The sequence below is a fragment of the Durotheca rogersii genome (assembly GCF_024521655.1).
Source record: "Durotheca rogersii strain YMJ 92031201 chromosome Unknown GGS23scaffold_23, whole genome shotgun sequence".
NCBI classification, from domain to species: domain Eukaryota; kingdom Fungi; phylum Ascomycota; class Sordariomycetes; order Xylariales; family Xylariaceae; genus Durotheca; species Durotheca rogersii.
In genome coordinates this window covers 475,091-501,011 of record NW_026251254.1, presented here as the reverse complement: position 1 = coordinate 501,011, position 25,921 = coordinate 475,091, and the positions used below count along the sequence as shown (strand labels likewise).

The window sequence follows — 25,921 nt, the reverse complement described above, 5'->3', positions numbered from 1 at the left end:
TGATGGAAGGAAGAGAGAGGCAGCTCGCGCTCATCCTTATTAATTCCTCCGGAGGGGCATCGTCGTCGGCTTACGTAACGCAAGCCCCTTTTCCTCATCTTCTCCCATCCTTCCGGAGCGCCTCATCTTATCCGGCTTTAATACCATCTTGAATCTAGAAATTGGAGAATTACTACACCGAGGACCTTTTTTTTCGTGTCTACTAAAGTTTCTCCGTTTTTTTTCGTTACTCTGTCCCAATATGCCTACATCGTAGGTCGGTGTTGTGGGTATACATGCCATCGACGCATCCTCCTAGCATCACCTGTTCGGATGACCACCGGGGATGAATCTGCTCTCACCCGGCCGCCGCTCGAGAATACCGGTCTCTTGTGTGTGCCTACAATAGGTAGGCAGGCCCTTTGTCTTCCCCTCGCCTCTCCTTTCTTCCTCTACATGCCTATCTGCTTGACCTCCTCGAGGGTCCAATACTTGCGCATGTTCTCGGCCCCAAGCATCTGCACTTCCTCGTCGAGATGGGTCCAGAGCACCGTGCCCCAGGTCTCCATGTGCGCCTTGAGCGTCGTCATGTCGAGCTCCTGTTCGCCGTCGCGGCACGCCCGGAGGTACTGCTGGAAGCGCTCCATGCCCTCGTCGATCTCGCGGTGCTGCCGCAGCAGCTCGCCCGCCCCTCCACCGTCCTCGGCGTCCTGGAAATCGGGCATCCGCCGCGCCAGCACCGGGAAAAGGTGTTTCTCCTCGATGCTGTGGTGCATCTCGAGGTTTGTCACGAACGAGAGCCCCTCGTCGATGAGCGCCCGCGCCCGCGGTGACCTCCCTGCCGTCACGCCGTCCCCCGCGCACGCCGCCGCCCACAGCGTGTTCCACGTTGTGCGGAAATGCTCGTGGAACATGTCCATGTGTTCCGCGAGCCTGTTGAAGCCGCGGAATTCGGCAGGCGTCAGAGGCTTTAGCGTCTCAGACTCTTCCCCTTTCTGTCCTGGTTGCTTGGACTCTCTGGACGCGACTGGGCTGGGCATGGCGGGGGGGAACGTCGAGGAGGCGGCCCCCTCTGTTAAGGGCGCGGCGGACGACATGTGTGTGGTGTTGGAACGAACCTAGGCGCGGTAGGTATGCAGTAGCCGCGGATAGACGGCGGCCGGTCGTGGGTGCGGGTGGGTTGCGGGAAAGCGAGAAGTGATGCTTTAGACTATCGTATAGTGAGCGTGGCCGCCTCGGAGAGATGATTCTTCCTCTTCACCGGGCGGGTCGAGACATTGCTGGTGAGCGAACCCATATCTATATCCGTTTACGGGCCTCGGCGTCTGCAGATGGTGGATATCTTGGGCGTTGTTAAATTTTTCTCGCGGGGGAAAAAAAAAAACGAGCTCCTCCCAACTCTCCCTACGCCGAGGACGACCTAGCTACCTATACCCAGTATCAAATAAGTCAGCGATTAGAAAGCGACGGCTTTCCCGCGTCTCTCCCGGACAGCATATGCAAAAAGTAGGGGGTGACCGCCGGTGTCCTTTACGTTTATCCCTGCTCTGATTGGCCCGGCGGCTGGGCCTGATCGGGCCTAGCCTATGCATTTATTCACAAGTGCATAAGGACCCACGTCTTTTCCCTATACCGTATAAGCTATACGGTTGCATCGCAGTGGACCTCCCCACCTCCCCACCTCCGACCCGACGCCTCGACCTGCCCATGCCACTATGCGTGCAGAATATGCTCATATCGAGATACCGAGGCCTGCTCACACATACCGACATATGTATGCGCGCATTCATGACACACCGTGCCACTTCATCCGCATACTCCCTGATGTTGGGTCCAGGGCTCATACTGGTCTGGTCCATGTCTGCGTTGGTTCTACGCGGTGCCTGCATCCTTACTCCGTCACGACGCGCAAAACCATTCGCAGTGTAAAGGATGCGTCCGAATAATAGCGACGATAATAAGCAATCACGGTATTGCCCGCCTAGGTGATCGACCGCTATTCCCCATAAAGTTGCTACTATCTATGAGTATCCCTCCACCGCGCCGGCTAAGGTCGATGCCCTAGCAGCAGCTACCTACATGACCGAGCTTCGGTAAACCTCCGCATCACAAACCCCCACCGCCAGTCCCGTGCCGACGTGCTTTTCATTAAACCTCGAGAGCCCAACCGTATGCAGTACATATAAAAGAGACGAAGAGAGAGCGTGTGTGTGTAAGAGAGAGAGAGAGAGAGAGAGAGCCTGTGCGTCTGTGTGGGGTTGACGCCGCTTCAGCGCTGCTGGCCAGTGGGTCTAGGCTCGCACCGCACCGCCTAGCACGCCGCCAGTAAACTGCGTGCCGCCGGCCTGCCTCTGGCCTGTTCCGCCACCTCTAGGACCACCCCGGCCAGTCCGTTGCCCTCCCCCTCGGCCACCTCGCTGGTTCTGTCCGCCCCTCCTGTCAAACGCGTTGGCTGTGCCCTGCGTCCGTTGCTCGAGCGTGCGCTCGTTCGTCTCGATGAGCTGGGCAGCCTTGTCCGACAGCGTGAGCGCTAGGCTCTGGAGGCGGGATAGCTCCACGCCCTTCCGGAAGATTACGGTCGACGTGACTTGGTCAAGGGCAGCTGCAAGTTCCTCGTGGCTGATCATCTTGCTAACGATGGCCGACACCTTGCGGTCCTCAAGTTCAAACATGGACGACAGCGTAGAGACGGCGAGGGTGTCGTAGAACGGCGCATACGTGAAGAGGTATGTCCGTAGGCCTTCCTCTTGGATCTGCTTCGATAGCATAGTCTTGATCTCGTCGGTGTTAGGCATCAGGTCCCAGATCTTGATGTTGTGGACGAAGGTAGTCGCCTTCTTCCACTCGCCGGCCGCTAGGGCGCGGGAGGCCTGCATCACATGGTCACGGGTGTTCTCAGGAGGCCCGGTGAAGATTTGTCTCTCGTGATACTCGAGCATGCGTCGGTAGGTCTTGCTGATGACTCGCTTTTTAATGTCGGGGGAGGAGCCGGTTTGGGCAAGCAGGGGGATCTCGAGAAGCATGCTGCAGGTCAGATAGACACACTCAAGGAGCTCGAGGTTGATATGCATGTGGAAGGGTAGCTGCCTCTGCTTTTCTAGTCTCTCCTGCTCGGGGGAGACCTGGGCGTATCGTTGGATCATGACACCCTGGGCAAGCAACTCCTTCTGCCGCCCGCTACCGCAGATCTCCTGAAGGGTGTTCTGCGCTTCGTAGACCAGACCTTTCCGGAAGGCGCACAGTCCGACCTGGACTAAAGTTCGATTGTAGAGGATTTGGGTCTGCACGTCGAAACTGCCAATCGTTTCCTGCAAGTGCGACATGAGCATCATATCGCGCGCCTTGTAGTACTCGTCGTGGAGGGCGAGGAAATAGATCTGGCACAGCATCGCCCGTGCCCGAATTATCCCTTCGCTATTTGTGAACAGGTAGCTGCACAGGACGTTGAGCAGGTTAGTGGCATCTGTTACGGTCCCCCTCGGAGTGATGGTAGATTCGACTTCCGATGGTACAGGTTTCCAGGCGTTTTCTTCGAGAATCTTAACGACTTGCGCGGGCTTGAAGTACACGTGCTCGAGTCTACGCATCACGATGCGGTTCAGGCTATCTTGGGGGGTCTGCAAAGACGGGTCCTTAGAGAGGGTCTCATAGTAGAGAAGGCCCCGGAAGATAACGTTGTACAGCGAGCCCTCGTCGGTTAGCCGTTCAATGTACTCCGATGTGTGGGGGTCAATGCTTTGCAGCGATCGGGTAAGCTCGTCGTCGAGTCGCTCGACATATGACACTATGCTTCCGGGAATCTTGATGTACTTCTCGCCAGCCTGTAGCGTGGGAGGCTTTTCGTCGTCTTCCCATTCCTCGGCATTTTCGATCACAACGTACTCCTTCTCTGACCCAAGAGTCTCGAACAGGGTTGATATCTCCTTCTCCGCAGCCTTCCAGTGTTCAAGCGGCATGGACGTCGACCCACCAGTGCCGAGATCGAAGCGTGCGGAGATGAGAGTGAGCAGAACCTTGATTCGCTGGTACGGAGTGATGGCAACCTCGTGAAGCTTCTCCATGATCTTGATCTGTTCAATTCGGTCGGTATTCTTCTTGCCACGAGACTCCAAGATGCCCCGCAGGTGCTTGAATATGCTCTCCGGGGTAAACTGAAGAGTCCGGCCGCCTTTGCCGACCGTCGCGTACCCGTCCGCGTCCTCGTCAACCAAATCAGTTTGCAACTCCGCCTTGAGCTTCTTAGGCTTCACTTCTGGGACTTCGTCTTCCTCTTCCGAGGCGAGGAAATCAAGAGGATCCTCCCTGTAGGCATCGACCTGTGTTTGGTAGTCTTGCTTGAGTTTCTTGATCTTTTGCTTGACGGCATTGAGACCGCGTGCGCTGGTGGCATTCATCTTCTTGGGGGTGACCTTCTGCTTCGAAATCGTCTCGTTCATGGCATCTTCGAGTTCAACGAGGGCCTTGACGTAGAGCTTCGGCGTCCGGCCACGTTCGGCAATCTTCATGGCCTGCCTATTGAGCTTATCGAACTCTGCACCGTTACCCAGTCAGTCAGTCAGTCAGTCGCACGCGGGTAGACCGACTACATTTGACATGACACATATATGTGTGCAGCGACGTGACAAACGTACCTATAGATACAGCGCCCCAATCGCTAATCTTCTGCCGTTTCTCGATAGTATCGATAATGGCCTCGAGCTCGGCTAACTGTTTGTCCTTGGCGCTCTTGAGGGTTTTCGGGGTATCGTCGTCGCTCTCGTCGCTCTCCGAGTCATCACCACGCAAGAAACGAGCTGCACCAGACTTCTTGGCACCTTCTTCGTCGCTAGAGTCCTCATCGGACTCATCCTCGTCGTCGTCCTCATCTTCCTCCTCTTCGGACGCTTCCTGCTCTTCTTCTTCTTCCTCCCCCCCCTCGGAGTAGAGCTCCTCTTCCTCGGAGCTGCTCTCGCTAGAGCTGTCGTCACCGCTGCGGAAAAACCGAGACATGGCTCCAGGCTTTCTCTAATTTAGGACGGGCCGGACTGGTATGAAGGCGGTTGGCGGCTAGCACGATGATTGTGGAAGAAATTGCACGCAAGTAGGTGTAGTTGAATTGGAGGGGCAAATTGAAAGAAAGAGTGTGATTTTTGTGGAATATCGCACCGAATTTTTGGTGCATGTGGGGGGCCGTATGACTCATCAACGCAGTACTTATGTACCCCCCCTCAGGATTACTTGATCATAGTAGGGACCTCAGCTACAACACTTTACGCCTTACCAAAGGCGCCCCATATCTACGAGCTCAGGAAACACGATGGACAGCCACACGCAGGCAAATAATGGAGAGCGACGAAGATGGAAGACCCGGTAAATAGATGGCACATAAGAAGTCTTTTTTAAAAAAGATAAAAAATAAACCCAGTATATATAGCCCTGGGACTGCCTTTTTAATGATACCATATAGGTAGTTACCGAGGACCTAGACGCCCACGATGGGAGAAAGCCCCTCCACGATCCCGTTAGCCAGACTAGATACTCACCATCAACCATGATATACCTAGATATGTAGAAGAATTCCTATCTATGTGCCCACGGATTGCCCACACCAAATTAGTATACTAATGGTTCCTCGCAGCCTCAAGAATACACCGTGACGCCGTGGCAAGCCCAATATCTGGTAAAGTAGCCTCAAAAACTATTGTGAATTTGATGGAGTTTTTGACCGGCGGGCGAGGTCAAACCAATCAGGGTGGTCCTTTGCCCTCCAAGGCTTGATGCCTTTAGGATTCGCGTCGCGGCTCTTCTTGGCCTGTTCGAGGACCTTCCGGCTCTCCTCGCTATTGTATAAAGCGCCAAAGTCCTTAATCTGGCCGCTGGCGACAGCAATCGATTTCACAAAGCTAGCATAGAGCTCCTCGGCTGCTGGCGTTCGTCAGTAGGTGCGATGCACTCTAGGGGGTCGGCTGGGTCAGAAAAGTAATTGGTGCTTACGAGTAGAGTTGCTAGGTATCGACTCGAGCATGCACTGGATCGTGGTTCGCAGTTCTCGGCACTTGAATCTGCTGTTAGTAATGTTGCTGTGGCAGCCAAGTAGTGGCCTGGACAACGGGGAAACACGGGCGCAAATGGGCGAATGATTACCTAGGTGACCATTGCTCACGAGAGAATTCTTCTTCTTACCTTGACATGGAGGAGATTTAATTGCTGAAGGCCGAGCTCGATCTGCTCCTCATCCATAATTTCTTTCCCTTCCTTTGCCTGACTCAACCCGCCAGCTCCTCCCACCCCAGCACCGGGCCCAGCACCGGGCCCAGCACCAATGCCCATTCCCGCTTTCTTCATTTGGCCTGCACTGCCTGACATCCTCTCAGCTTCAGGCTTGGCCTTGCTCCACCAAGAACTTCAAAGCTTTCACCCGGCGGTCATACATCAAGATGAACGATGGTAACGCAGCCAGCGACAAGGACGACACCCCTACTGCCAACCCTGGTTAGGTATCTGGGTTCGAGTGGGTCAATCCGAGGGCGGACGTCGATATGGAAGACTTCAAGTCGGACAGCCTCGGTCTCTTCGGTCCCAATAGTGCCAGCCTCAGCGGCTTCGGCGGGAAGGACTTCAGCGGATGGGAGGATTTCGAGGCGTTCAGTCAGGGTAGACGCTCGAAAGCGAAGCTGCTGGAGGCGCCTCTGGGTGTGTCACAGGCCACGCCGACATTGAGCGACGCGTCGCTGAAAACAATACACTCGGGCTCGAACACGGAACGCGACAGGCACATCAATGTCGTCGAGGCTAATCTGGGTAATGACGACGGTTTCCCGAAGACGGTGAAGTATCTGGGCCAGTGGTCACTGGAAGCTCTGGCTAGTAGTGGGGCCAGGGGCAGCCACCCGTACTTGGACCAGCCACAGGGCCAACCGCCGCAGCGAGGGTTCCGCTGTGGCTGGGATTACGGCGTGGCGGCAGCCTGTATGCGTACAGGTCAAGGCGCCAGTACGTACGCCCCTGTGCACGCCCACACGCAAGCCACGCCAGCCCGTTCTTCTTCCGCTTCTCCGCAGGCTTCTGCTCCTAACTCTCCTCATCCAGGCCATCCGCATCCGACTAACCAGCTGCTGCATCGTGTCTCGCACGGCTGTCCTGCCGCACCACCACCAAACTCACACGGTGGACATCCGTCGGCCACTCCCCCTAGCATCAACCCGGCCGCTTCTGCTGCCGCTGTACGGGCTGCTCCAGCTGAAGCTCTAGCTCAAGCTTTCGACACGGCCTGCACCACCGCAGCCTGCACCACAGCCTGCACCACAGCCTGCACCACCACGGGCCTCTCCCGCTCCCTTTCTCCAGACCCCTCGGATCATCGTTACGCCTCCTCGGGCCACCGTGCGATTCCTCCCACCGACGGCCCCTCTGTATCCTCCGACGCACGACCGGCCACACGCTGCAATAGCGTGTTCGGCACAGTGGGAGCCCTCGACACCACCACGACGTACCCCGGATCTCGCCCCGCCGACGAGGCACCGGTCGAGATACCTCACCACAGTCGCCTCACCCATCCCCCCCGTCTCCCCGATCATCCCGTCACTACCGGCAAGATTTCACTCCAACAGACCCCCCACCACCCTGCGGTCGCCGCGGGTGTTGTCGTCGACGGCAACTCGAGCGCCCTGAGCACCCCGCGCCCGGGTTCGACGACAACGCCGGCGACCCCGGCCGCCATGCCCGCAGTCGACCCCAATGCCATGAAGTCTCCCCCCGAGGGCATCTACCGCACCTTCGACGACCTCCTCCTCGCCGTCCAGCGCGTGGGCAAGGACCAGGGGTACAACGTCGTCAAGCTGCGCGCCAGCAACTACCGAGACGGCAAGCCGACGCGGTACGACCTCGTCTGCGACCGCGGCGGCGTCAAGTACAGCAGCACCGCCAAGAAGCGCAACCCGAGCACGCGCAAGGTGGACTGCCCCTGGCGTGCGAAGGCCGTCTGCGAGGTCAACCTCGGCAACCAGTGGCGCTTCCAGGTCCAGGAGCACCGGCACAACCACGAACCCCGAGCTCCGCCGGCGCCCCCGGGCCAGGAGAACACCCCGATCGCTCAGAGCATACGCAGCCTGACCCATAAGATGGACCGCTTAGGCCACGAGATGTCGCAAGGCTTCGGCCGCATCGAGCAGCGGCTCGAGGGCATCGAGAAGAGGCTGGAGGCCATGGAGGCCCGCATGAACACCGTCGAGGCGCGAATGTCGGGTATGGAATCTCGCGGGACCGGCATGGACGTTCCAATGGACAACATGGAGATGGAAGGGACTATGCTGGGCACAGCCGTCATGTAGTAAGTGTGCTACCGCCGCCCCAAGTCAAGTAGCCTGGCAGAGGCCCCGGGGTCTAGCTGCACCCGGGCGGAAGCGACACCGAGGCCGCCGAGGGCATCGCTCACAATGAACCTCAATCTAGGAAGAATAGATCGGAAACGAAACATAACAGGCTTTGTGGTGCCCACGGGGGCCCAGTGAGATCACAGGCCTACCTATCTACCTACGTTGGTTGGTGGGGTGAGAAGGGCGGATAGAAGAGCCCGAAACGGGCTGGTGGAAGCTTACAGCTCATCACATCGGCGTTTCTAGGACACAGGGCTTAATTGTGTGCATGTTTTTGCGCTGCTATGCAACGCGTTCCCAGGTGGCACTTTGACTGCGACGACAACCGCCACCAAGATCAGGGTTTCCGGCTTTCATTCCCTCCCCCTTCATTTTCTTATCGAGGCGTATGGACAGTGTGTAATAGTCGTCATCCGGTTTTTTTTTTCTTTTCCGGCGGCAGGGATCATCATGGAAATACAAAGTAGGGCAGGCAGGCAGGCAAGGGAGGCTTCGTCACTCTTCTTCTTATACTACCACGACGGCCAACGTCGCCATCACTCGGGTTTTTGTCAACACCGCCAGGGTTTTCGAATTTGATCGCGCACGCGCGCGCGCGTCTCTCCATTTTCGACATTCTCCCCTCGAAGGAGGGGGGAGGAGGGGAGGGGGGCGGGGGGCGTCCTCACTTCTTTCTTCTGCATCCTCTCCCGTCCCCGAACGAACAAGATAGTGCCGCACAAACACCAGGCGTGTCACACGGAGGCCCCGGATAACCGTGGCTCCCGGAAACTAGGTGCTAAGGGATGGATGGCTCCGGCGGCGAGGAGCCGACACCAAGAGGTCAATATAGCGGTTTCTATAGAAAGAACCAACGTGTACATGTGTAGACCGAGGATTGGCCTCTTTCGATGCGACTTCGACGACTGCGTGACTGGATTTCTATCGTATTGCCTTGCCACCCGTACGTATCTCCACTAAGGAGAGACTAACTGCTCGATGTCTCATCCAAAGGGGATCGGGTGGACTAAGCTCGTTATATTGAGTGTGCTCCCTGTCTCTTTAGGCGAAAGACTTATAGGGACGCCGGATGTACCCCGGGCTTGAAGTCCGAACGGACCAGATATAGACCACGCCTTCTACGCCGTTATTCGTAGGCAGCATCTACTATACCAAGCCAGGCGCTTGTCTACATGCGACCTATCCCCTCTCTCCCTCCCACCTCATAATGAGAGGCTCCCAGGGTGTAGGTATATATCTTGCCTTCCCCAGCGCGAGGGCCAGACCATCCCTCCATGAACGTACACATACGTAGCCCCTGCTCACGAGCGCGCCTCCGCGGGTCGTTCGACGTAAGATTGAGATGTCCCAGACTATAGTACGTCCATCACCTACTCGTCCGCGGATCGCCTCACCACAACCCAATAGCCCCCACCCGAGCACGCGCAACCCGCACACCCAGCAGGCCGCGCGCCTCTACACACATAGGTATGCATGTTGCCTGCGCGGACAAGTGTGGGCGCGCGAGCGAGCGAACGAGCCCGCGCCACCGCATCCCAAGGTACGCCCTCGTCGCCTGTCCACCGACCGCAGTCCCTCGCTCGTCTCTATATACAAGAGAGCACGCGGACTCAACCTCCCCGCCGCCGCCCGAGCCCCGACACCTGCGTGGCGCGCACGGAAATGACGAGGCGTCTGTAGGCAGGCAGGCCAGGCTTGGGATGGGAGAGGAGCACGCCGCTACCGCGATAGCTTCTTCCGCTTGGCGTGCGCGACGGCGACGGCGCTCCCTGCTAGCTGGCCGGCTAGCATCGCCGCAAGGTCCCGACGCCTAGGCGCGCTAGGCTTTTTTTTTTTCTTTCACACTACATATGCGCGTGTGGTGTATTACGTGCGTAAAACTACCTATACCATGCCCTTCTATGCCGCGGAGCCTCGTAGATCTGGCAAGCCACCGAATCAGTCTCGACTTGGCTCGGCTCAGGCCGCCTCTCCTCCTCTTTCTCCCCCCCTCTCGTCATGTCTACGTATCTACCTGTGCAGATCTAGTATATTGCCATCGTACGTATGTGTTTCTTTGGGACCGCTTGGTCCTAGTGGTGTGCATACCTACACAGCGCAGATTGCCGAGTTGCGCGGGCTCGCCGCTTCGGGACTCGTCTGCCGGCTGGGGATATTTCGATAGTCGCTCTCGACCTAGGATGTTATCGTACACTTTGTGAGGTTTCCGCGGCAGTAAGAGGTGCCCAAAGTGAGTATGTGTATGTGCACGGTCCTCGCGAGCTTAGTGTGCCCCTTTCGCTCATCTCCCCTTGCTAGTATTAGCATAACCCCGCCTTTGAAGTGGTCTACAGGGTAATGTCTACGTATGTATACAATAAACTCTCCTTTGGGGGGGGGAGGAGGGCGCGGAGGATGGGGAAGAGGGTGGGGTTGCCTAATTATATAGCCGGATAGATAGTAGGTAGTAAGAAACCCGTAGCGTGGGCTTCTATACCCTGAGAACTAGCCTGTGTTATATGATTGTTCGTATGTATTGCAAGTTGAAAATAGGAACATTAGATGCTAGATAGTACTGACTGGCATCGGTAGGAGGCGCCGGCATCAGGAACCAACTCACGAACCTGCTCCACTTGGGCATCTCGACTAGTCGTCTCCCAGCACCCCTAACCTAGTAGCGCTTCTACGTCCCGCCCAGTCGGCCGTTTTATATTGTGCCCTAAATGAACCGGCGGCTAGCCACGAAAAGCCTCTAGCAACATGGTGATGGGTGCACACACAAAAGCACATATACATACATCATTTAGGGTTGGTCCCGCGATGCCGTGCCGTCCATACTAGCCGGTCGACGGGCATGAGACTCGGGTCTGCCCGATCCCTAGCGTTTGCACGGGCGGACGGTGCCCCCAACGACCCGCGTCCACACATGCCTACACAGCTCCGTATGTGTGGATAGACAAGACATGCATACCCACCTACTTACTACACGCATGTGCACATAGGTACTGTGTGGATGTGTGTTCTGTTTCCTGACTCGGCCTGAGCACGGAAGTTAGGCACAAGGGCACGATTCGGTGGCTTGCGTATCCTCGTCGCACCTGGCGTGTAGGACGGCGCCATCGCCACGTGGATATGCGCGACGGCACATATGTATTGTGTGATCCTTCTCGACCTGGTTACGAATTTCGAGAGGCCAGCCGTGTTCTGTATGTAGACAACTTCGACGAGATACACATATCTACAAACTATGTGTGCAGACTATGCATGTGGGCACGTACATATGCGTAGGCGTGTTTCGTGGGAGTCTCGCTCGTATGTTCCATAAACATCGTACATACGTATAGATATACTCGTAGGTATCCATACATACATCCATCCAATCATCCATACATTCGTACATAGGTGTGTATGTAGATGCTACCTACCTCTTAGTAATGCACGCGGCATCTTTACAAGAATTGGATCTGCTAACCATGTCTCATTGCGATCATGGCCATACATACGCATCTGGGCCTGTCCGGAGCTAGTAGGGGTCTAACGACGACTCCATACAGTACCAAGTCACGATAGATGCTAGGTACTTAGACATGATGGAGAAAGCTTCGTCTTCTAGGCTTCCCCCCCTGTCGATGTAAGTGTATTGTAGCCTGCAGTATTTCTCTGCATGCCCCGAGGATAGCGCGATAAATATATACCTATGTGTTCGTCCCCGAGGCCCGCGTACGAGCATATGCGAAGCCTGATACCCGAAAACGGCCTTGACGAGAATAATGATGAGTTGCATGCCGCCTTCGGATCGACTGGCGAAGGGATGCGGTGAAAGACGGGCTCCCATGGGTTGCACTGCGTAGTATCAATCAGTAGCAATGTGCGTGCATTCTGTTACGTTGGCAGCCGGCGCGAACCAGGTCCGCTGGCCTCATATCCTCTTGGCGAAGCCTTCAGAGCCTGTTGCGATCCTGGGTCCGCGGCACTGCCTAGCGCCATCTAGGCCGGGGCCGTGACGTCGGAAGCGAGGCGAGCTGGGGTCGGCAGTGAGCCGAAGCGGTCCCCCCCTCCCCTTGTCGTGAGCGGCCCTGAGTACATATACAAAGGTATGGTGTTGCCTACCTAAAAACCGTTTCATCTCTCATCTCTCGAGCGGGGGGATGCTCGTTCGACAAGACCGAGAGGAACGGGATCACCATGGGCACGGTTGGTAAACCCTTGAAGGGGGGACCCGCCATAGGGGAATTGGCGGACCCCCGGCTGGTGAAGTTGCTCTCCAACCTCCCATTGTAGACGGGTCCCTGGTTGACACATGGAGGTCAATGCGAGAAAATTTTCCGTATTGTTGGAATCGCTCTCCCGATGCTCCTCGACTTGCCTGCTTGCAGAAAGGTAACCCTGTGAATGCCACGCCTGCATATATGCAATGACTTTGAAGCCGAGAGAGATGAGTTGCCTATTGACGGGTGGTGGGTGGGTTGGCGTTTCTCGCGGCTTTGCCCGCCTGAGCCAGTGTTTTTTCCTCTTCTCTCTCTCTCTCTCCCCTGTGTGCGTATGTGTATATGTGTGTGTGTCCATCAACTCGTAGATTCAAAAACAGCACAGAGCGTTGTGCTCCTTCAAAGGCGCTCGTCGCTCCTTATTACCGAATCTCCATCCGCCTCATGTCTTGAAGCATGTAAATACATATATACATACCCGCTCGCCGTGCGAATACATGCCCCTGGGCGTTCATCGGAACCTGGTACCAAAGCGCGTGGCCATACCGCCGATTTTATAGCCAACTACTCCCGACAGGGCTCTCCGATGAAGATCGCGGCGTACTCGAAACGGGCAAGAATACACATTCCTGTCGTTGGTCTTGCTTGTGCCTATCGATGATTGATGATTCGCCCCGACGACTCTCACGTTCCATCTGAAGCTACGTTCACCCGGCCGCCGTACTCGAACGTTCTTCGGACGTGATGACATTTATCTTCCCTATCGAAAACCTGTACCAGAGGGCCATCGTAATATGCGGGATAGTCTTCAGCGTCATTCCCGCCGTATTTGTTGGCCTGCGGGTGCTGGCGAGGCGGAAGGCCAACCGGGTGCTTGACGTGAGCGACTACATGGTCATGGTATCATGTGTACGTTAGGAAAGCTCGTCGTACCCCTATTCGAATATCGAGTCTGGTGCTGCGGGTGACTGACGATGCTTTTAGGTCCTTGCTATTATCTTTCAGGGCGTCTCAGTCTCAGGTACGTATCTACCTCGTCCTACAGCATCGACGGCGGGTAATTATACTGACGGTGCTGTGTAGCGGTCCTCGTGGGCGGCGTGGGCTTCCATATCGATGAAATCGTGAACAGATTTGGCGTCGAGTCTGGTCCTACGTTGTTTTACCAGGCAGGTCCTTCTAATACTCGGCATGAATGCCGAGCAAGAGTTTGCTAATGTCTTCCTCTCCCGCAGCATCTCATCCCTCTCCAGTTGCTATGGGCAATCAGCCTGGGGCTCTGCAGAATATCCATACTCCATCTATTCTCAAGAATCTTCCTCGTCCAAAACTTTTTTATAGTAGCCAGGGCTACCTACGTCTTAATTATCACGTGGTACGTGGTTCTCTCGAGTCCGTCTTTTGAAACGGCCACTGACAAATCTCGGTAACCTGAATAGGACGCTGGCGGCCGTACTTAGTGCCTTTCTCATCTGCCGCCCGCTTAGCTATAATTGGGATAAGTCGGTCGAAGGAGGAGTTTGCGGGAATCAGGTGGTGTCATGGGTGGTAACAGGCGCGTTGAACATGGTCTCTGACTTGATCATCCTCATCGTACCGATGCCGTACCTGTTAAGATTGGAGTTAGCACTGCCTAAGCGGTTAAGCCTTGCAGCTACTTTTGGAATAGGGATATTGTAAGTGTTACTGCCCCCTCCCTCTTCACCTTGTCTGTTCGTGTGCGTGTCTGGGGGCGTGTTACGCCCTGCGTGTTCGCGGCGCACACTAACAGATCACTCCGCAATAGGACATGTGTTGTCAGCATCATACGCGTTGCCTTGATAACTAAAGTCGACTTCACCGATATTACCTGGTCTATCTCGAGCTCTGTCTTGGTCAGCGCCCTCGAACCGTGTGTTGCCGTTACCGTAGCGTGCGCGATTATCCTACGTCCTCTCTTCGGCGGTCAGTACTCTCCCGATGGTACGGCCACTTTCAACACCCCGTCTGTCGACGCCCTGTCCAGAAAGAATAGCAACCGGCGCTTTAAGCAACTCAACGACGACTCATCCGAGACACGACTCCGGCCGGAAGAGCTGGGATACCGGGCATCCATCGCGAAGGCATCAGAGCCGTTCAAAGGGCAAATAGGAGATATTGGGCTGGAAATGGGGTCGATCTCGATAAAGCACGAGTGGATTGTGAAAGAGGAGCAACGTCCGGCGACGACAGAGATGCAACAGGATAAGAGCTAGAGAGGGAACGAATCCCGCGGGGTCACATTATAGCGAATCCTAAACACGCAGTCGCGAGACATACTTATTCATATCTGAGGAGTGTACAATCCGAGAAATGCTTGCCTTTGGGCCTATGGTCTGCTCAGACATGCGCGCTCAGACAAACCTACGACGCGAGTGAGTTGTTAAGTGACTACAGCCACGTAAATCAAGAGGGTGACCCAACAAGAGTTGAATTCATTGTTTATGCCTGTATAATCAGTCTCGTCTCATGGGAGACGTCGACAACCTCGAGCGGCCGTCTCCTGTCCACCCCGAGTTAGCGATGCCTTGTCGCTGTACAGACCCCTCCCCCGCCTTGCTCGCGGAGAGTTTGGACTATAAACCCGACCCGGAGATCAGTAGGTTATTACTTAACGAAGGATAGGTTCGATTCCTAACAGCGCTACTTAGTAGTCTTCGCTATCTAGCTCATCTCCCGGTAGCTCAAAAGTTGGTTAGTAGATACTTAATTCCTACCCAAGCCTCCTCACCACTCGCCAGAATCTGGGTAGCGGGTAGGGTGAATCCGTTCCGCCCGGTGTCCCTGAGCTCAATGGCCCACCTTCGGGTTTAATAAGAGTCAGCATCTAGCATCCATACTCTAATAGGAGTGGCGTTGGGACCGGAGTATAGTAATGTGATTCCACTCACCCGAACTCGGCTTTGTTTACGTCGGTGAAATAATCAGTACTACCACCAGCCGTGGCATATAGCGTACTGCAGATAGGACCGGTGGTGAATGCGGTGCCGTAGAGACTCGTGATGGCGTTGGCGGTACTCCTGGCCAGGGTGTTTTGCCTGCTCTGGTTCTCGGCTGATGCCGAGCAGGAATAGCCGTACGGCCTGTAGGATCTAGGTCAATATTCCGCGTCCACGGGTGCCTCCTACCTTGAGTACCGCGTAGACAAGGCGCAACATGGAGAGTATGGACGAGGTATAGTGGCAGGGGGAGCTTACGTGAGGATGTATTGGCCGTAACTATGCCAGTCAATATAGAGTTTGATTCCACGCCCTGCAGCCAGCTGATCGCCCAGTTCTATAGATAGACGGGTTAGCAGTTGCGGTCATTATCGAAGATGGATGGGTCGTACGTCGGATTCCAGTGTTCTCTGGAGTATCACCGGCTCTCTCGCCACGGTACCTATGAAGCTAAGGTTAGAATCTATAACCCGGAAATCATGGCGTGACTGAACCCCGTTGGATCCTGCAAAAGGGCGGTTGCCGAAAAGATGCATCACAGCAGAGGAAAGGGGAGCGTGCTGAATTTCATTTGGTAGTTCTGGTTGACAACTCACGTTTCTACGGTAAGAGTTGGTTAGCAAATACATCCCTTGAGAGTTTCAACCGCGACCCGAAAGGGGATTCCGGGGGGGCCTTATAAGTGAAGAAAAGCGGTGGGGGGGAACCGACCTGATCCGGGGCTGGTGGACGAGCCTGTGCCGTCCCACTTGTACGGCCAGTTCCGGTTGATATCCGTCCCTACCGCGGAGGTGCTGGATCGGGTCTGGCGGTTCTTGCGCCACAAGCGGTTCGTAGATTGCGTATAGATGAGACCTACACCTCAAGTTTAGCCGGGGCTCAGAAGGGCATAATACTCGGGACGTACCGTCTGGGTTCACGACGGGCAGGATATAGAAGTCATAGTTATCGAGGAAGGCTTTCACGGCCGCGTCATTTCCATAGCCGGCAACCAGCTGGTACGCGATGTATTCGACAACCTGAACTCTTCAGTTAGCGTCAAGCGGCCAGCAGGGCTCCGTTCGAGGCTGCTGGGCCTATACCTTGGACGAAATCCATTCACGAGCATGGACGTTGCCATGGAAGTAGACAGCCGGCTTCGAGCCTTTCCCGCCGCTTCCCCACAGGTGGATGCCCTGGATGTCGCGGCCTTCGAACGACTTCCCGGCCGTGATCAGCTCCGAGTTGGAGGGTAAAGCCGACTGGAGGTCTCTCAGAAAGGTCAAGTGTGCGCTGTAGGCGTGGTATGCTTGAAACCAGTCCAGGCTAGGCAGAGCAGCGGCAGCGGCCAGTTCGGGCTCTAAGACGTGTTAAAGTCTACCCTCTGCGAGGAGGGGCGGGGGAATCAACTGACCTGGGTACTCGGCAAGCTCTCCTTCGAGGGCAATGTCGGCGCCAAGGTCCTCGGACAATACTTCGGAAGTGAGGTTAAGGGCTTCAAATGCAGCGAGGCTCTCGGGCGGGATGGCAACATCAAAGTGCTCCTCGTCTAGATGACCATGGTTATGGGTCAGGTCGATGGCCTCGAGTGATTCTAGCTGAGCCTCGAAAGCGGCGACATCACCTCCGGGCACCACACGCAAGATCTTATAACCGTCATATACGACTTTACCCCGCCGATCGAGGCGGAGGGAGAGAGTTAAAGGGGCGATGAGCAATAGCAACTGGAGGAGCTTCATGGTGGCGGCCGCGGGTAGGGGGGGACGACTATGACGAGGGAGGAGGCGTGGAAGGCGGAGAGAGAACAGAAAGGACACGGGATCTGGCTTCCCTTATACTTGATCATCACCACGACTGATGTTGTATTGCCGGTTCATTGCTAAGATACCTATCCATGCGCCGAAGGAGATCCTCGGCTGCAGGGCTCTCTGCATTATACCTGAAAGCGCACATTTGCCCGATCGAGTAGGTATGTAGGCAGGTGGGTGGGTGGTAGGGAGGGGAGCCCATGTAAGTGAAGATGGTATGGGCGGGGGGACGCAGTAGGTAGATCTGGGGCGATAAGGACCTAGGTGGGTGGTACCTGGTATGGAACGTGGACAGGAATGGGGAGCTTCAAGTTGGTTCGAGGTACCTCCCCAAGACAGCTGTCTGTAGGTACCTACCTACCTAGGCCACCTAAAGTAGGCACCTCAGCTTGAGCCTAGCTACTTCTTTAGGCACCCGAACCCGGTTACGTTCCCGGCCCAGTCGACGGCTTCTATCGCCTTGATCGGAAGGTCTCATCAGCGGCTCACGGCGACGTGGTCGAAGGCGGAAGATAGTAAGAGAGGGGAGAGAGACGGGCGTGTGTAGGTACATATTACCTACCTGACATCTTGGGTCTAGGAGGAGGTACGAACAACCTGTCAGGGCTGGTCGTCCGATTTAGCCTACCGACGTTAGGTACCTAACCCACCCGAGAGGTAGGTATGCGTTAGGTAGCTGTGCAGGTACCAACCTACCTACCTAAGCCAGGGTTGCCTCGTATACCTACCTACCTAACCTACCTACCTAGTACCCCTCCCCCTCTATTTGGCACACACCTGTGCCCAGCAATGTGCCAGTTAGATACCTCTAATTATGCTGTGTGAGGATCTACGGAGGCGGGCCAGATCAATCTCGAGCTTGCCCGCGTGCTGAATGCCGCATCTGGTCCTCTCCCCCGCCCCCCGGCACCAGGTGGGATCTGCGTCGCTACCTACCTCCTAATATGTGCGTGCTCACATGTCCGAACTGGCCTACATATACCTCTTGTCTCTAATAGGGAGGTGAGGACTGCTGGACGGCGCCGACTATGCCAAGTATCCACTGTCCGTACGCGTGGTTTCGTTGGTGGAATGAATGCCTCTCTATGTCGAGGGATTAGCACGTCGTGCGCATATCTGTGCCTACCTTAGGTACCTTACCTTACCCACTTACCCTACCTACACATCGATGCCTACGTAGGTAGGTAGGTAGGTAGGTAGGTAGGTTTACATACTGGGAAGTATGGGGGAGGGGGGGGGAACGGCGTGGAGGTCGTCCGTTATTCACCGTACGTGCCGTATGAATGTGTATACATTACTCACACCATCACCGCCGACCCCTGTTCGGCATCCGGGAGTGCCTATGCCGTTGTGTGGATGGGGGCGTGGCCCATCCAGCTTCCTACTACGTGCTGGAGCGGCGCGGGACAGCTGAGGGGCCCTGTTGCGCGGATGGGTATGGTATGTGGGTGCGTGGCTGGGCTTTATAAGCTCCTACCTAACCTGGGCGTGTCACGCAGGTCCGGTCGATGCCGCCGGTGTCGTGCCGTACAATGCTCTGTAAGCGGTGGGGTCTGGCCATAGGGATACGCCGACGGATTCGCCATGCAATAACATGCGAATATCGCGTAATTGCCAGCCATGCCCTCCGCCCGCCCCGGTCTTCACGATTGCTCCCCGCCGAGCGCTACCATTGTGATTCTGTCGACGAAACGAAAACGCTATTCGTGACTCTCAAACAACTCGGTCCGTACGCGTAGGGCGCATTGGCAGCGGGTATCGTGCCACGGAACCGTGCGTGATAGACGGGTGACGGGCGGCTTTCCAACGCGAGAGGTCGGCCTAGATGCTAAGGTCGAGATACGCCTCACACCAACGTGTAAGTATACGTATGCATGCTTCGTGACCGGAGATTGGGCTACCCGTAGGCTCAAAGCCCACGGTGTAAATAGGAGCGCTTGCGACATGTAATGTGACGACGACGTGATGTGACTGTCGAAAGAGGAGTATAGAGGTTAGACAAGTAAGACTCTACGCGCGGTGCGAACACCCAAGCGCCGTTAGTTAGGTACACCCGATGTGAGAGTTAAAACACAGTTGGAGTGAGGATATCGGGAGATATCGGTATGACCGTATAGGAGTGAATACAATTCGTAACATTGACGGTGCAACCATGGAAGTATCATATCCGCGGTGCACGACGTGATTTATAGAGACAGAGGAAGGGATCCAATAGAATGATCCGACTTGCTGCCTACCTACCTCCTATACGAGGTCATGCCTTGGGTTTAGATACGGGCCTGATCTTGCTAAATTGACCTCGGGAAACCTCGTCGGACCCCCTGCCCTATATTGAGCATCTCCATCCCGAGTAGATCACGATCTTGTCACCATAAGGTGGCTCTCTCTGGGGCTTAGAGTATTCGCGCCCTAGGTTGGCCGCATAGATGTTACTAGAAACTCTTAGTATGGAGATCGGTGCGCCGTGCCTTTCGGGTCCCAGGGCCGTGTCGTTCGAAAACATTTCTCCAACCTCTTTCAGAGGCGTTGTTAATGCGCCGCTTCTCCGTGCTCCATCTTCGGCCGCGTATTCTATGTGACGTTCGTCGGCCGCTCTCCCCTATTGTCGACGTGCGCGCACGTCCGTTCTCAGACCAGCGATCTTAGTATGAACCTCGTGGTCGCTAGGCTTCGACGGGATCCGCGCTAGGAGGTTGCCCGAATAACACCAGCATGGTGACTCCAAGTACGGTAGTGCATAGCATGCCTTCTGGTTTTTTTTCCCTCTGCAGACTCGGGAGAGGGTATATGGGGAAGAGGGTAAGAATGCACACTCCGCGTCTTATCCTCTGTCTGTCGCGCGATCACGTGCACAAGAGCACCCAATAGTCCGAATTTGTGGTGGCGTTGGGCCGCGAACGCATAGTTAGTAGATATATAAACAGGATAGAAGTGAGTACGTGTAGACGACAGTTTGTTCTGTTCCGTGCTGTCGGTATCTCGAGATGAGGGACCCTCTCCGGGGTCTCTTTTGCCTCCAGGTAGGTATCTCTGGAGCGAGGCAGGTGGTGTGTGAAGTAGGAGGCGGGTTGGCTCGATGTCAATGGTATTAATAGCTTAGCAGCTCATCATGCTAGCAAAAAGTATGTATGAAGGTATCTAAGGTAAGATTAGCCGACCTTGAGCTGAGCTGAGCGAGAGGGATTGAGTAAGTTGAGTAGGGGTAGGATACCACCTAACGTAATAGGGACCTATCTCAAGCGTGCAACGGGGCGTAGGAAATCGAACGGTATCTGCCATGAGTATGAGTAGTCCCTACGCAACCCGAAATAAGCTGTTAGCCTCAGGGGGGGAGACCGTGGCTATTATGAGGTAGGCTAGGCTAGACGGGTATGAAGGAAGGGATTGGCGCCAGCGATGTTGGACCCTATCCGGGGGTGGGTACGTGAGGCACTATCTCGCTGACGGTGGGGAGCGGCTAGAAAACTGGGAGCGGACTCGGTAAAGATTTAATCCGTACGCGGTAGCCAGCTGCGTACCGCTGTTGGCGCTGGCACGGGCTGGCTGGCTGGCTGGCAACGGGTTGGTGCTGCACTCAACCCGCCCCGGCGTCTCCAAATCCCTGCCAATCCTCACCATCTCCAATCCCTCTCATCCATCCTTCGAACCCATTCTCTCTGTTTCCCCCTCCCCCCCTGCCTCCCTTGCGACAGGCGCCGTTTCATCGTTTATGCTTATTCCCGAATCGCTTCTCTTTTTTATTGTATTTTTATAAATCCCCTTTCTAGCTCGTTACTTAGACCACCCTGCCCTATCGACGCCCGCAGAACACTCACATGCTCACGAGCCTATCGTCGTGCCTTACTACGCACTTGGCGCCACGCTCATATCCATCACTTTTCTCGGCCGCCGGGGGGAATCGCCGTGAAACTTCGCGGAAACTTCTCATTTAAAAATAGGGTCTCCAGTACCAGAGCTCCTCGATAGCGTCTCCTTCCCAACCGCTGTTTCTCCTACGCTGTTGGCGACTCCTGCACGCACGCGCTCGCGCGCTCGCACACATCGACGCATACTATTACATGCCATCCACACCCGCGCTAGAAAGGGGGGAGGCGACAAGGCATGCAATCCCGCCGTGTTATCGCCGTTGCGCCTAGTCTGTATCTATCACGTAGCTAGCTACCTAACCTGCTATAAAGGCGCTGTCCGCCTGTTGAATCACACGATGTCGAGCTTCAATACTCATCGCCGTTCTTCTGTCATCGGGTTTATTGTGGCAGAGCCGCTTTCCCTCTTTTTTCCCTCACTTCTACATCCTGCCGTGCAGGACATTCCGTTCCTTGCGTGTTCTTAGTGACCATTGCTATTTCTTCTTTTCGTCGGTCTACAGAGGCGGCCGTATTTCTATTCAATTTGCCGTCTTCGGTCCCTTGATCACCATGTATCTGCTTCTTGTTGTCATATTAGCCCTGCGGTCGGCCGTGACTGCGACACCCATCGCCTCTCAGGCTTCGTCCCGGAGGCTCGTGAAGGAACTCAACCAGGCCGCGTTCGAGGAGGCGCACCAGCGCGACAACACGGCGACGAGGGCTTTCACCAACACTCAGATTCGCGTAAGACTACTCCGAACACTAGGTTAGCCCAGGGGAGCCTGCGATCGGCTAACACAAAGGATTTACTATAGACCTCCGACGGAAGATGCTTATTCGTCGACGAGCTCTCGGGCGATTTCCGAGCAAACCTTACGCCGATCCAGGTCGCCGAGTGCGGCGCCACCGACGGTCAGGGGTGGGATGTCATCACAGCCGGAAAGCATAACAATGCCCAAGGCTCTGCGCTCATCGTGAGCTCTCTGGTTGGTGTTCCTCGCTCTGCCGGAAGCTCCGCGCCATCACTAAGACCTCTTTCTAGACGAATGCCTGCTTCAACTTCGATCCTCGACGGCCTAGCGGCAACCAAGCGCTTCTGTTCAGCTGTGGTGGCCGAGCGGACGGCAGCGGCGAAGTTACCGACTCTCAGCTGTTCTCCTTCGACAGTAGTAGCGGGCCCGTTACCTTCTCGCCCAGAAACGAGCCGCAGTTGTGCTTCACTGTAAAGGGAGACATCGTCGACGCTGCTCCTTGTGCCGCCGGAAACGCCGACCAGCAGTTTACGTTCGGCGAAGCTAGCGGCAACGCCCCGGTCGAATCGAGCGTCGCAACCAACCTGCCCATAGCCACGTCCGATGCGCCTGCGCCGACCCAACCCGGGAACACGGCGACCGTAACCGTAACCGTGACAGTAACCACCGGCCAAGCGCCGGTCACCGTGACGGTAACCGCCGGCCAGCCCCCTGTCGAAGAAGCGACATCCTCTACCGCGGGAATCACTGCGGCACCCTCGCCGACAAACGGTGCGGGTGGAGGGGGGATCCCCAACCCTACCGAGGCGGTACCCGTGTCCCGCGCCGGGGGCGTGCTGCAGCCGAGCGCGGCAGCGGAAGCCCACCAGCGAGACGAGACAGCGACGCGCGCCTTCACCGCGGTTAGCATCCAGGCGCCGAACGGCCAGTGCCTCTTTATCGATCCCACCGCCGGAGACTTCCGCCAGAACCTGATCCCCGTCTCTCTCGTCGAGTGTGCCGGAACTCCCAACGAGAAATTCGATATCATCACCTCAGGGGTCCACAACAACGCCCAGAACGCGGCCCTTCTCGTCAGCAGCCTCGTAAGTAGTTCCCGTCTCCGCCTGTGCCCCCCCTACCCCCTTACCCATTCGGCAACCCGTAGCGGTATGTGCTGACAATGTCGCAGACAAATGGCTGCATCAGCTTTGACGGACGGCGCCAAGCTGGCGACACCGTCACTCTCTTCTCTTGCGGAGGACGAGCTGCGGGAGGTTAGTATAACGACGCCAGTACACCACCGCTGCGATCTTCCGCTAACTATTTTCACCAGAGGGCGAGACCAACAGCGGCCAATTGGTTCCGTTCATTGGCGGGACGGATCTGGTCATCGCGCCAGTGGCCGAGCGCAACGCCACTTGCATCGTGCCCGGAGACGGTCGGCTTGACTCGGCGCCGTGTGCCAACGATGGATCGCAAGTCTTTACGATTCTTGCGTAAACAACTGAATGGTGACATATGCTTCTTTCTATTGTAGATATTAAATGTAAAAATATAAGTGCCGCTCGTGGTTCGAGCGATAGGTCTATCCTTCTTCGTCGCGTACTATTCTTTTGTGTGCCGAACAGAAATTAAGCGCTGGGGCGGAGAGGGTATCGACAAGATGTCGACAAGGCACCGGTCATTGGGAAGGTATTTGATACCGTGCATCGCCTATGACACGTATTTTCGATTCTTATACCTAACTCCCGTTCCAGGTACAGGAGGATTTTGATAGGATGTCTATACAGACATACCTATCATAACGAACCATGCAGGTATTTGCTTAGGTATATACCCAAGTAACGCACAAGTCTAGCACGCGCCAGCATCGGAAGTCCCCATTCATTCTCTCCCCATCGTATCGAATGGGTTCTTCTTCGCGAGCTACTCCTCCATAGCCAGCATCCCGGGGTGCCCCTCCCGCCGGGCCTCGACATCGGCCCGGTACCCGTCGCCTGCGAACCAGCCGATCACGAGCGCGAACTCGGCCACGCCCCAGGCCAGCGCACTGCCGGAGAGTCGGTGCGCGGTGGGGGCCGGCGGCCCCGTCGCCCGCCCGTCCCAGCGCACCGGATCGCAGAACGCCTGGGCCGCGAACACGCCGACGTCTGACACCGAGACCCGCTACAGCGCCTTGCCTTCGCCGCCGCCGCGCACGGCCTCGTCGACGAGCGCCGGCGCCCGCCCCCGAGGCGTCGCGCGTCACAGCGATGACGGTGAATTCGTCCGCCGCCCGGTCGAGTAGCGCGGCGATCACGGCGCCGCCCTGTTTCCCGGTCGCGCCGGCGACGAGGATGGCTTTGGCCACGGCGGTTCGTTGGGTTCACGGGCGGCTTCTACAGGTCGAGAAGCCGCGGCGGTTCGTTGTTGCCTCTCGTTTTCTGCTTTTCGGAGCCTCGCCTAGAGACGTAGAGAGGAGAGGGAGCCGCAGGGAGGGCGACGGGCATAGAGGTGCCGGCCCTGAGCTGCCCCGTCTGGTGCCGTCCCTTTCGGCGAACGGCAACGACAGGGAGCGATACACCACGTACGCCCGGAACATAAACTCGGCGGGTTGTCTTACAGCACGTAAACATAGCTGTAGGTAATGTATATGTTGATGTTTCACCTGCGCGATCTGCGACAGGTGTTAGCTACGTCGGTGCGTCTGCCGATCGATTTGTCTCACGCGGGCGCTCGACTTGCGATCGGCCTGGCGTGGAACACTGTCACGCTGCTTGCAATGGAGGCCGTGCCAGCGGATGTTGTAGGCAGTTACCATCGTTGACATGTAGCCTTCGCTCATCGGACTCACTACTTAATAACCCACTTGTGAATTACCGGGCACACGACGTTCTCTTGACCCTTCGGGGGGGTACGGCGGAGAGATGAATGGCCAGCCGGATGTATGCGGATAGTTGGAGGCGGCCAATGGAGCTACGACTTACCGATTGACACTGTTGCTGCGTGTGGTTTACGATAAATCGAAGGCATCGATGCGATATCCCCAAGAGAAAATGAGCTCTGAGCATATTCCTAATACTATCGAACACTAGAACAGGCAGGCGTGAGTCCTTGATCGGTCCGCTCCATCGATTCACTTAAATATCCTCCTGTCATAGTTGCCCTCTGCCAAACTAGGAGACCGGGCCATGGCACGCTTTTGAGGCTGCGATATTTTGTTCTGCTCAGGTAAGTCTTATTCCTCAGTGATTATCTGGACAAAATAAACCGGGCCAATTCCAGAGACACAAATTTATAGCGGGCGAAAGGAATAAAATAGCCTCGCTGAGCCGGGTACGAGGAGCGATTGATATATACCTACGAAGAGAGACTTCCCCGAGGCTGCTGTAATTACCTGGGGGGCAGGTTGCGAACCGTAGCAATTTCTAGGATTTACCGCTTAACGCTTCCTTAATATCTGAAACAACGCCACCGACCCGGCAACGGCCGGCATAACGACACGGACGATGTTGAACCTGATCCACTGGCGGGCGTAGCTCTCGGCCTGCTCGGGATCCGCGCTGCCCCCTGGATCGCCTAGAGCGTTGAGCTTCTCGTTGAGCGGCATCATGTTGAGCGCCGAGTGCACGACGGTGACGAGATGGCACAGCGCCGAGACCGCGTAGGGCCCCCAGCCGCCCAGGCTGCCGCCGGGCCCCTGGGACGCGCTCGCCCACGACGTGTAGGCGTAGCCGAAGAGGCCGATCGTGCTGATCGGGCGGAAGAACCGGTTGCCCACGGCCCAGAACACGGGCCACTGCCGGCCGAGCAGGCGAGCGCGGGCGGCGTGCTCGGGCGACGACGGCGGCGGGAAGTCGACTATGACGGCCGGGACGCCCATGAATGTCTGCGTCACGGCATTGCCTGCACGTACGGACGGGGCCGTTAGTGCATGGCTTCTCATCCGTTACGGCGTCGTCTGCTGGTCCTCACTTACCGAATAGGGTGAATGAGAATGCGATGCAGGTTCCGGCAACAGCCGTAGTAGAAATGGCCATATTCTTTCTCGGATACCCTTTTGAATCTACCTCTCTACCCTCGCCATGTGAGCGGC

At 56.2% G+C, this 25,921-nt stretch overlaps 8 protein-coding genes across 8 annotated transcripts; 3 read left to right on the top strand and 5 right to left on the bottom strand.

The window, feature by feature from the left end:
- GGS23DRAFT_580742 (uncharacterized protein) lies at window positions 1-1,476 on the bottom strand. Its single transcript, XM_051517141.1, has one exon. It carries the CDS (start codon window positions 1,074-1,076, stop codon window positions 432-434), a length of 645 nt encoding a protein of 214 aa, XP_051369297.1. The 5' UTR covers window positions 1,077-1,476; the 3' UTR covers window positions 1-431.
- A 252-nt stretch (window positions 1,477-1,728) lies between these two features.
- GGS23DRAFT_580741 (eukaryotic translation initiation factor 3 subunit C) lies at window positions 1,729-5,099 on the bottom strand. Its single transcript, XM_051517140.1, has 2 exons — window positions 4,611-5,099; window positions 1,729-4,510 (listed from the first exon to the last, which is right to left on the bottom strand). Exons 1-2 carry the CDS (start codon window positions 4,966-4,968, stop codon window positions 2,271-2,273), a joined length of 2,598 nt encoding a protein of 865 aa, XP_051369296.1. The 5' UTR covers window positions 4,969-5,099; the 3' UTR covers window positions 1,729-2,270.
- A 134-nt stretch (window positions 5,100-5,233) lies between these two features.
- GGS23DRAFT_580737 (uncharacterized protein) lies at window positions 5,234-6,809 on the bottom strand. The gene is made up of 3 exons (XM_051517139.1): window positions 6,142-6,809; window positions 5,953-6,013; window positions 5,234-5,880 (listed from the first exon to the last, which is right to left on the bottom strand). The coding sequence occupies exons 1-3, from the start codon at window positions 6,322-6,324 to the stop codon at window positions 5,657-5,659; spliced, it is 468 nt and encodes a 155-aa protein (XP_051369295.1). The 5' UTR covers window positions 6,325-6,809; the 3' UTR covers window positions 5,234-5,656.
- An 867-nt stretch (window positions 6,810-7,676) lies between these two features.
- GGS23DRAFT_606846 (uncharacterized protein) lies at window positions 7,677-8,288 on the top strand (the record flags this gene model as incomplete). The annotated part of the gene is made up of 1 exon (XM_051519958.1): window positions 7,677-8,288. One exon carries the CDS (start codon window positions 7,677-7,679, stop codon window positions 8,286-8,288), a length of 612 nt encoding a protein of 203 aa, XP_051369294.1.
- A 4,783-nt stretch (window positions 8,289-13,071) lies between these two features.
- On the top strand, window positions 13,072-14,881 carry GGS23DRAFT_229983 (uncharacterized protein). The gene is made up of 6 exons (XM_051512047.1): window positions 13,072-13,429; window positions 13,505-13,541; window positions 13,604-13,689; window positions 13,756-13,895; window positions 13,960-14,196; window positions 14,307-14,881. Exons 1-6 carry the CDS (start codon window positions 13,265-13,267, stop codon window positions 14,752-14,754), a joined length of 1,113 nt encoding a protein of 370 aa, XP_051369293.1. The 5' UTR covers window positions 13,072-13,264; the 3' UTR covers window positions 14,755-14,881.
- A 341-nt stretch (window positions 14,882-15,222) lies between these two features.
- On the bottom strand, window positions 15,223-17,195 carry GGS23DRAFT_606845 (uncharacterized protein; the record flags this gene model as incomplete). The annotated part of the gene is made up of 8 exons (XM_051519957.1): window positions 15,223-15,340; window positions 15,430-15,621; window positions 15,736-15,814; window positions 15,870-15,919; window positions 16,185-16,332; window positions 16,385-16,496; window positions 16,560-16,816; window positions 16,871-17,195. 8 exons carry the CDS (start codon window positions 17,193-17,195, stop codon window positions 15,223-15,225), a joined length of 1,281 nt encoding a protein of 426 aa, XP_051369292.1.
- A 4,261-nt stretch (window positions 17,196-21,456) lies between these two features.
- GGS23DRAFT_229901 (uncharacterized protein) lies at window positions 21,457-23,389 on the top strand. Its single transcript, XM_051512046.1, has 5 exons — window positions 21,457-21,856; window positions 21,928-22,098; window positions 22,155-22,949; window positions 23,036-23,120; window positions 23,180-23,389. The coding sequence occupies exons 1-5, from the start codon at window positions 21,683-21,685 to the stop codon at window positions 23,344-23,346; spliced, it is 1,392 nt and encodes a 463-aa protein (XP_051369291.1). The 5' UTR covers window positions 21,457-21,682; the 3' UTR covers window positions 23,347-23,389.
- Window positions 23,390-25,267: 1,878 nt separating this feature from the next.
- Window positions 25,268-25,865, bottom strand: GGS23DRAFT_599388 (uncharacterized protein; the record flags this gene model as incomplete). Its single annotated transcript, XM_051518928.1, has 2 exons — window positions 25,268-25,731; window positions 25,805-25,865. The coding sequence occupies 2 exons, from the start codon at window positions 25,863-25,865 to the stop codon at window positions 25,268-25,270; spliced, it is 525 nt and encodes a 174-aa protein (XP_051369290.1).
- Between the last annotated feature and the right edge of the window lie 56 nt (window positions 25,866-25,921).

What these genes read in the sequence shown, in the direction of transcription:
- GGS23DRAFT_580742 (XM_051517141.1), bottom strand. Translation starts at nt 1,076, where the DNA reads ATGTCGTCCGCCGCGCCCTTAACAGAGGGGGCCGCCTCCTCGACGTTC.
- GGS23DRAFT_580741 (XM_051517140.1), bottom strand. Translation starts at nt 4,968, where the DNA reads ATGTCTCGGTTTTTCCGCAGCGGTGACGACAGCTCTAGCGAGAGCAGC. An exon ending in TTGGGGCGCTGTATCTATAG is followed by an intron (nt 4,511 to 4,610) that starts GTACGTTTGTCA and finishes GTAACGGTGCAG; the next exon opens with AGTTCGATAAGCTCAATAGG.
- GGS23DRAFT_580737 (XM_051517139.1), bottom strand. Translation starts at nt 6,324, where the DNA reads ATGTCAGGCAGTGCAGGCCAAATGAAGAAAGCGGGAATGGGCATTGGT. An exon ending in TAAATCTCCTCCATGTCAAG is followed by an intron (nt 6,014 to 6,141) that starts GTAAGAAGAAGA and finishes AGCAGATTCAAG; the next exon opens with TGCCGAGAACTGCGAACCAC. An exon ending in GATACCTAGCAACTCTACTC is followed by an intron (nt 5,881 to 5,952) that starts GTAAGCACCAAT and finishes GAACGCCAGCAG; the next exon opens with CCGAGGAGCTCTATGCTAGC.
- GGS23DRAFT_229983 (XM_051512047.1), top strand. Translation starts at nt 13,265, where the DNA reads ATGACATTTATCTTCCCTATCGAAAACCTGTACCAGAGGGCCATCGTA. An exon ending in TCAGGGCGTCTCAGTCTCAG is followed by an intron (nt 13,542 to 13,603) that starts GTACGTATCTAC and finishes GGTGCTGTGTAG; the next exon opens with CGGTCCTCGTGGGCGGCGTG. An exon ending in ACTTTTGGAATAGGGATATT is followed by an intron (nt 14,197 to 14,306) that starts GTAAGTGTTACT and finishes ACTCCGCAATAG; the next exon opens with GACATGTGTTGTCAGCATCA.
- GGS23DRAFT_229901 (XM_051512046.1), top strand. Translation starts at nt 21,683, where the DNA reads ATGTATCTGCTTCTTGTTGTCATATTAGCCCTGCGGTCGGCCGTGACT. An exon ending in CCCTTCTCGTCAGCAGCCTC is followed by an intron (nt 22,950 to 23,035) that starts GTAAGTAGTTCC and finishes ACAATGTCGCAG; the next exon opens with ACAAATGGCTGCATCAGCTT. An exon ending in CGGAGGACGAGCTGCGGGAG is followed by an intron (nt 23,121 to 23,179) that starts GTTAGTATAACG and finishes TATTTTCACCAG; the next exon opens with AGGGCGAGACCAACAGCGGC.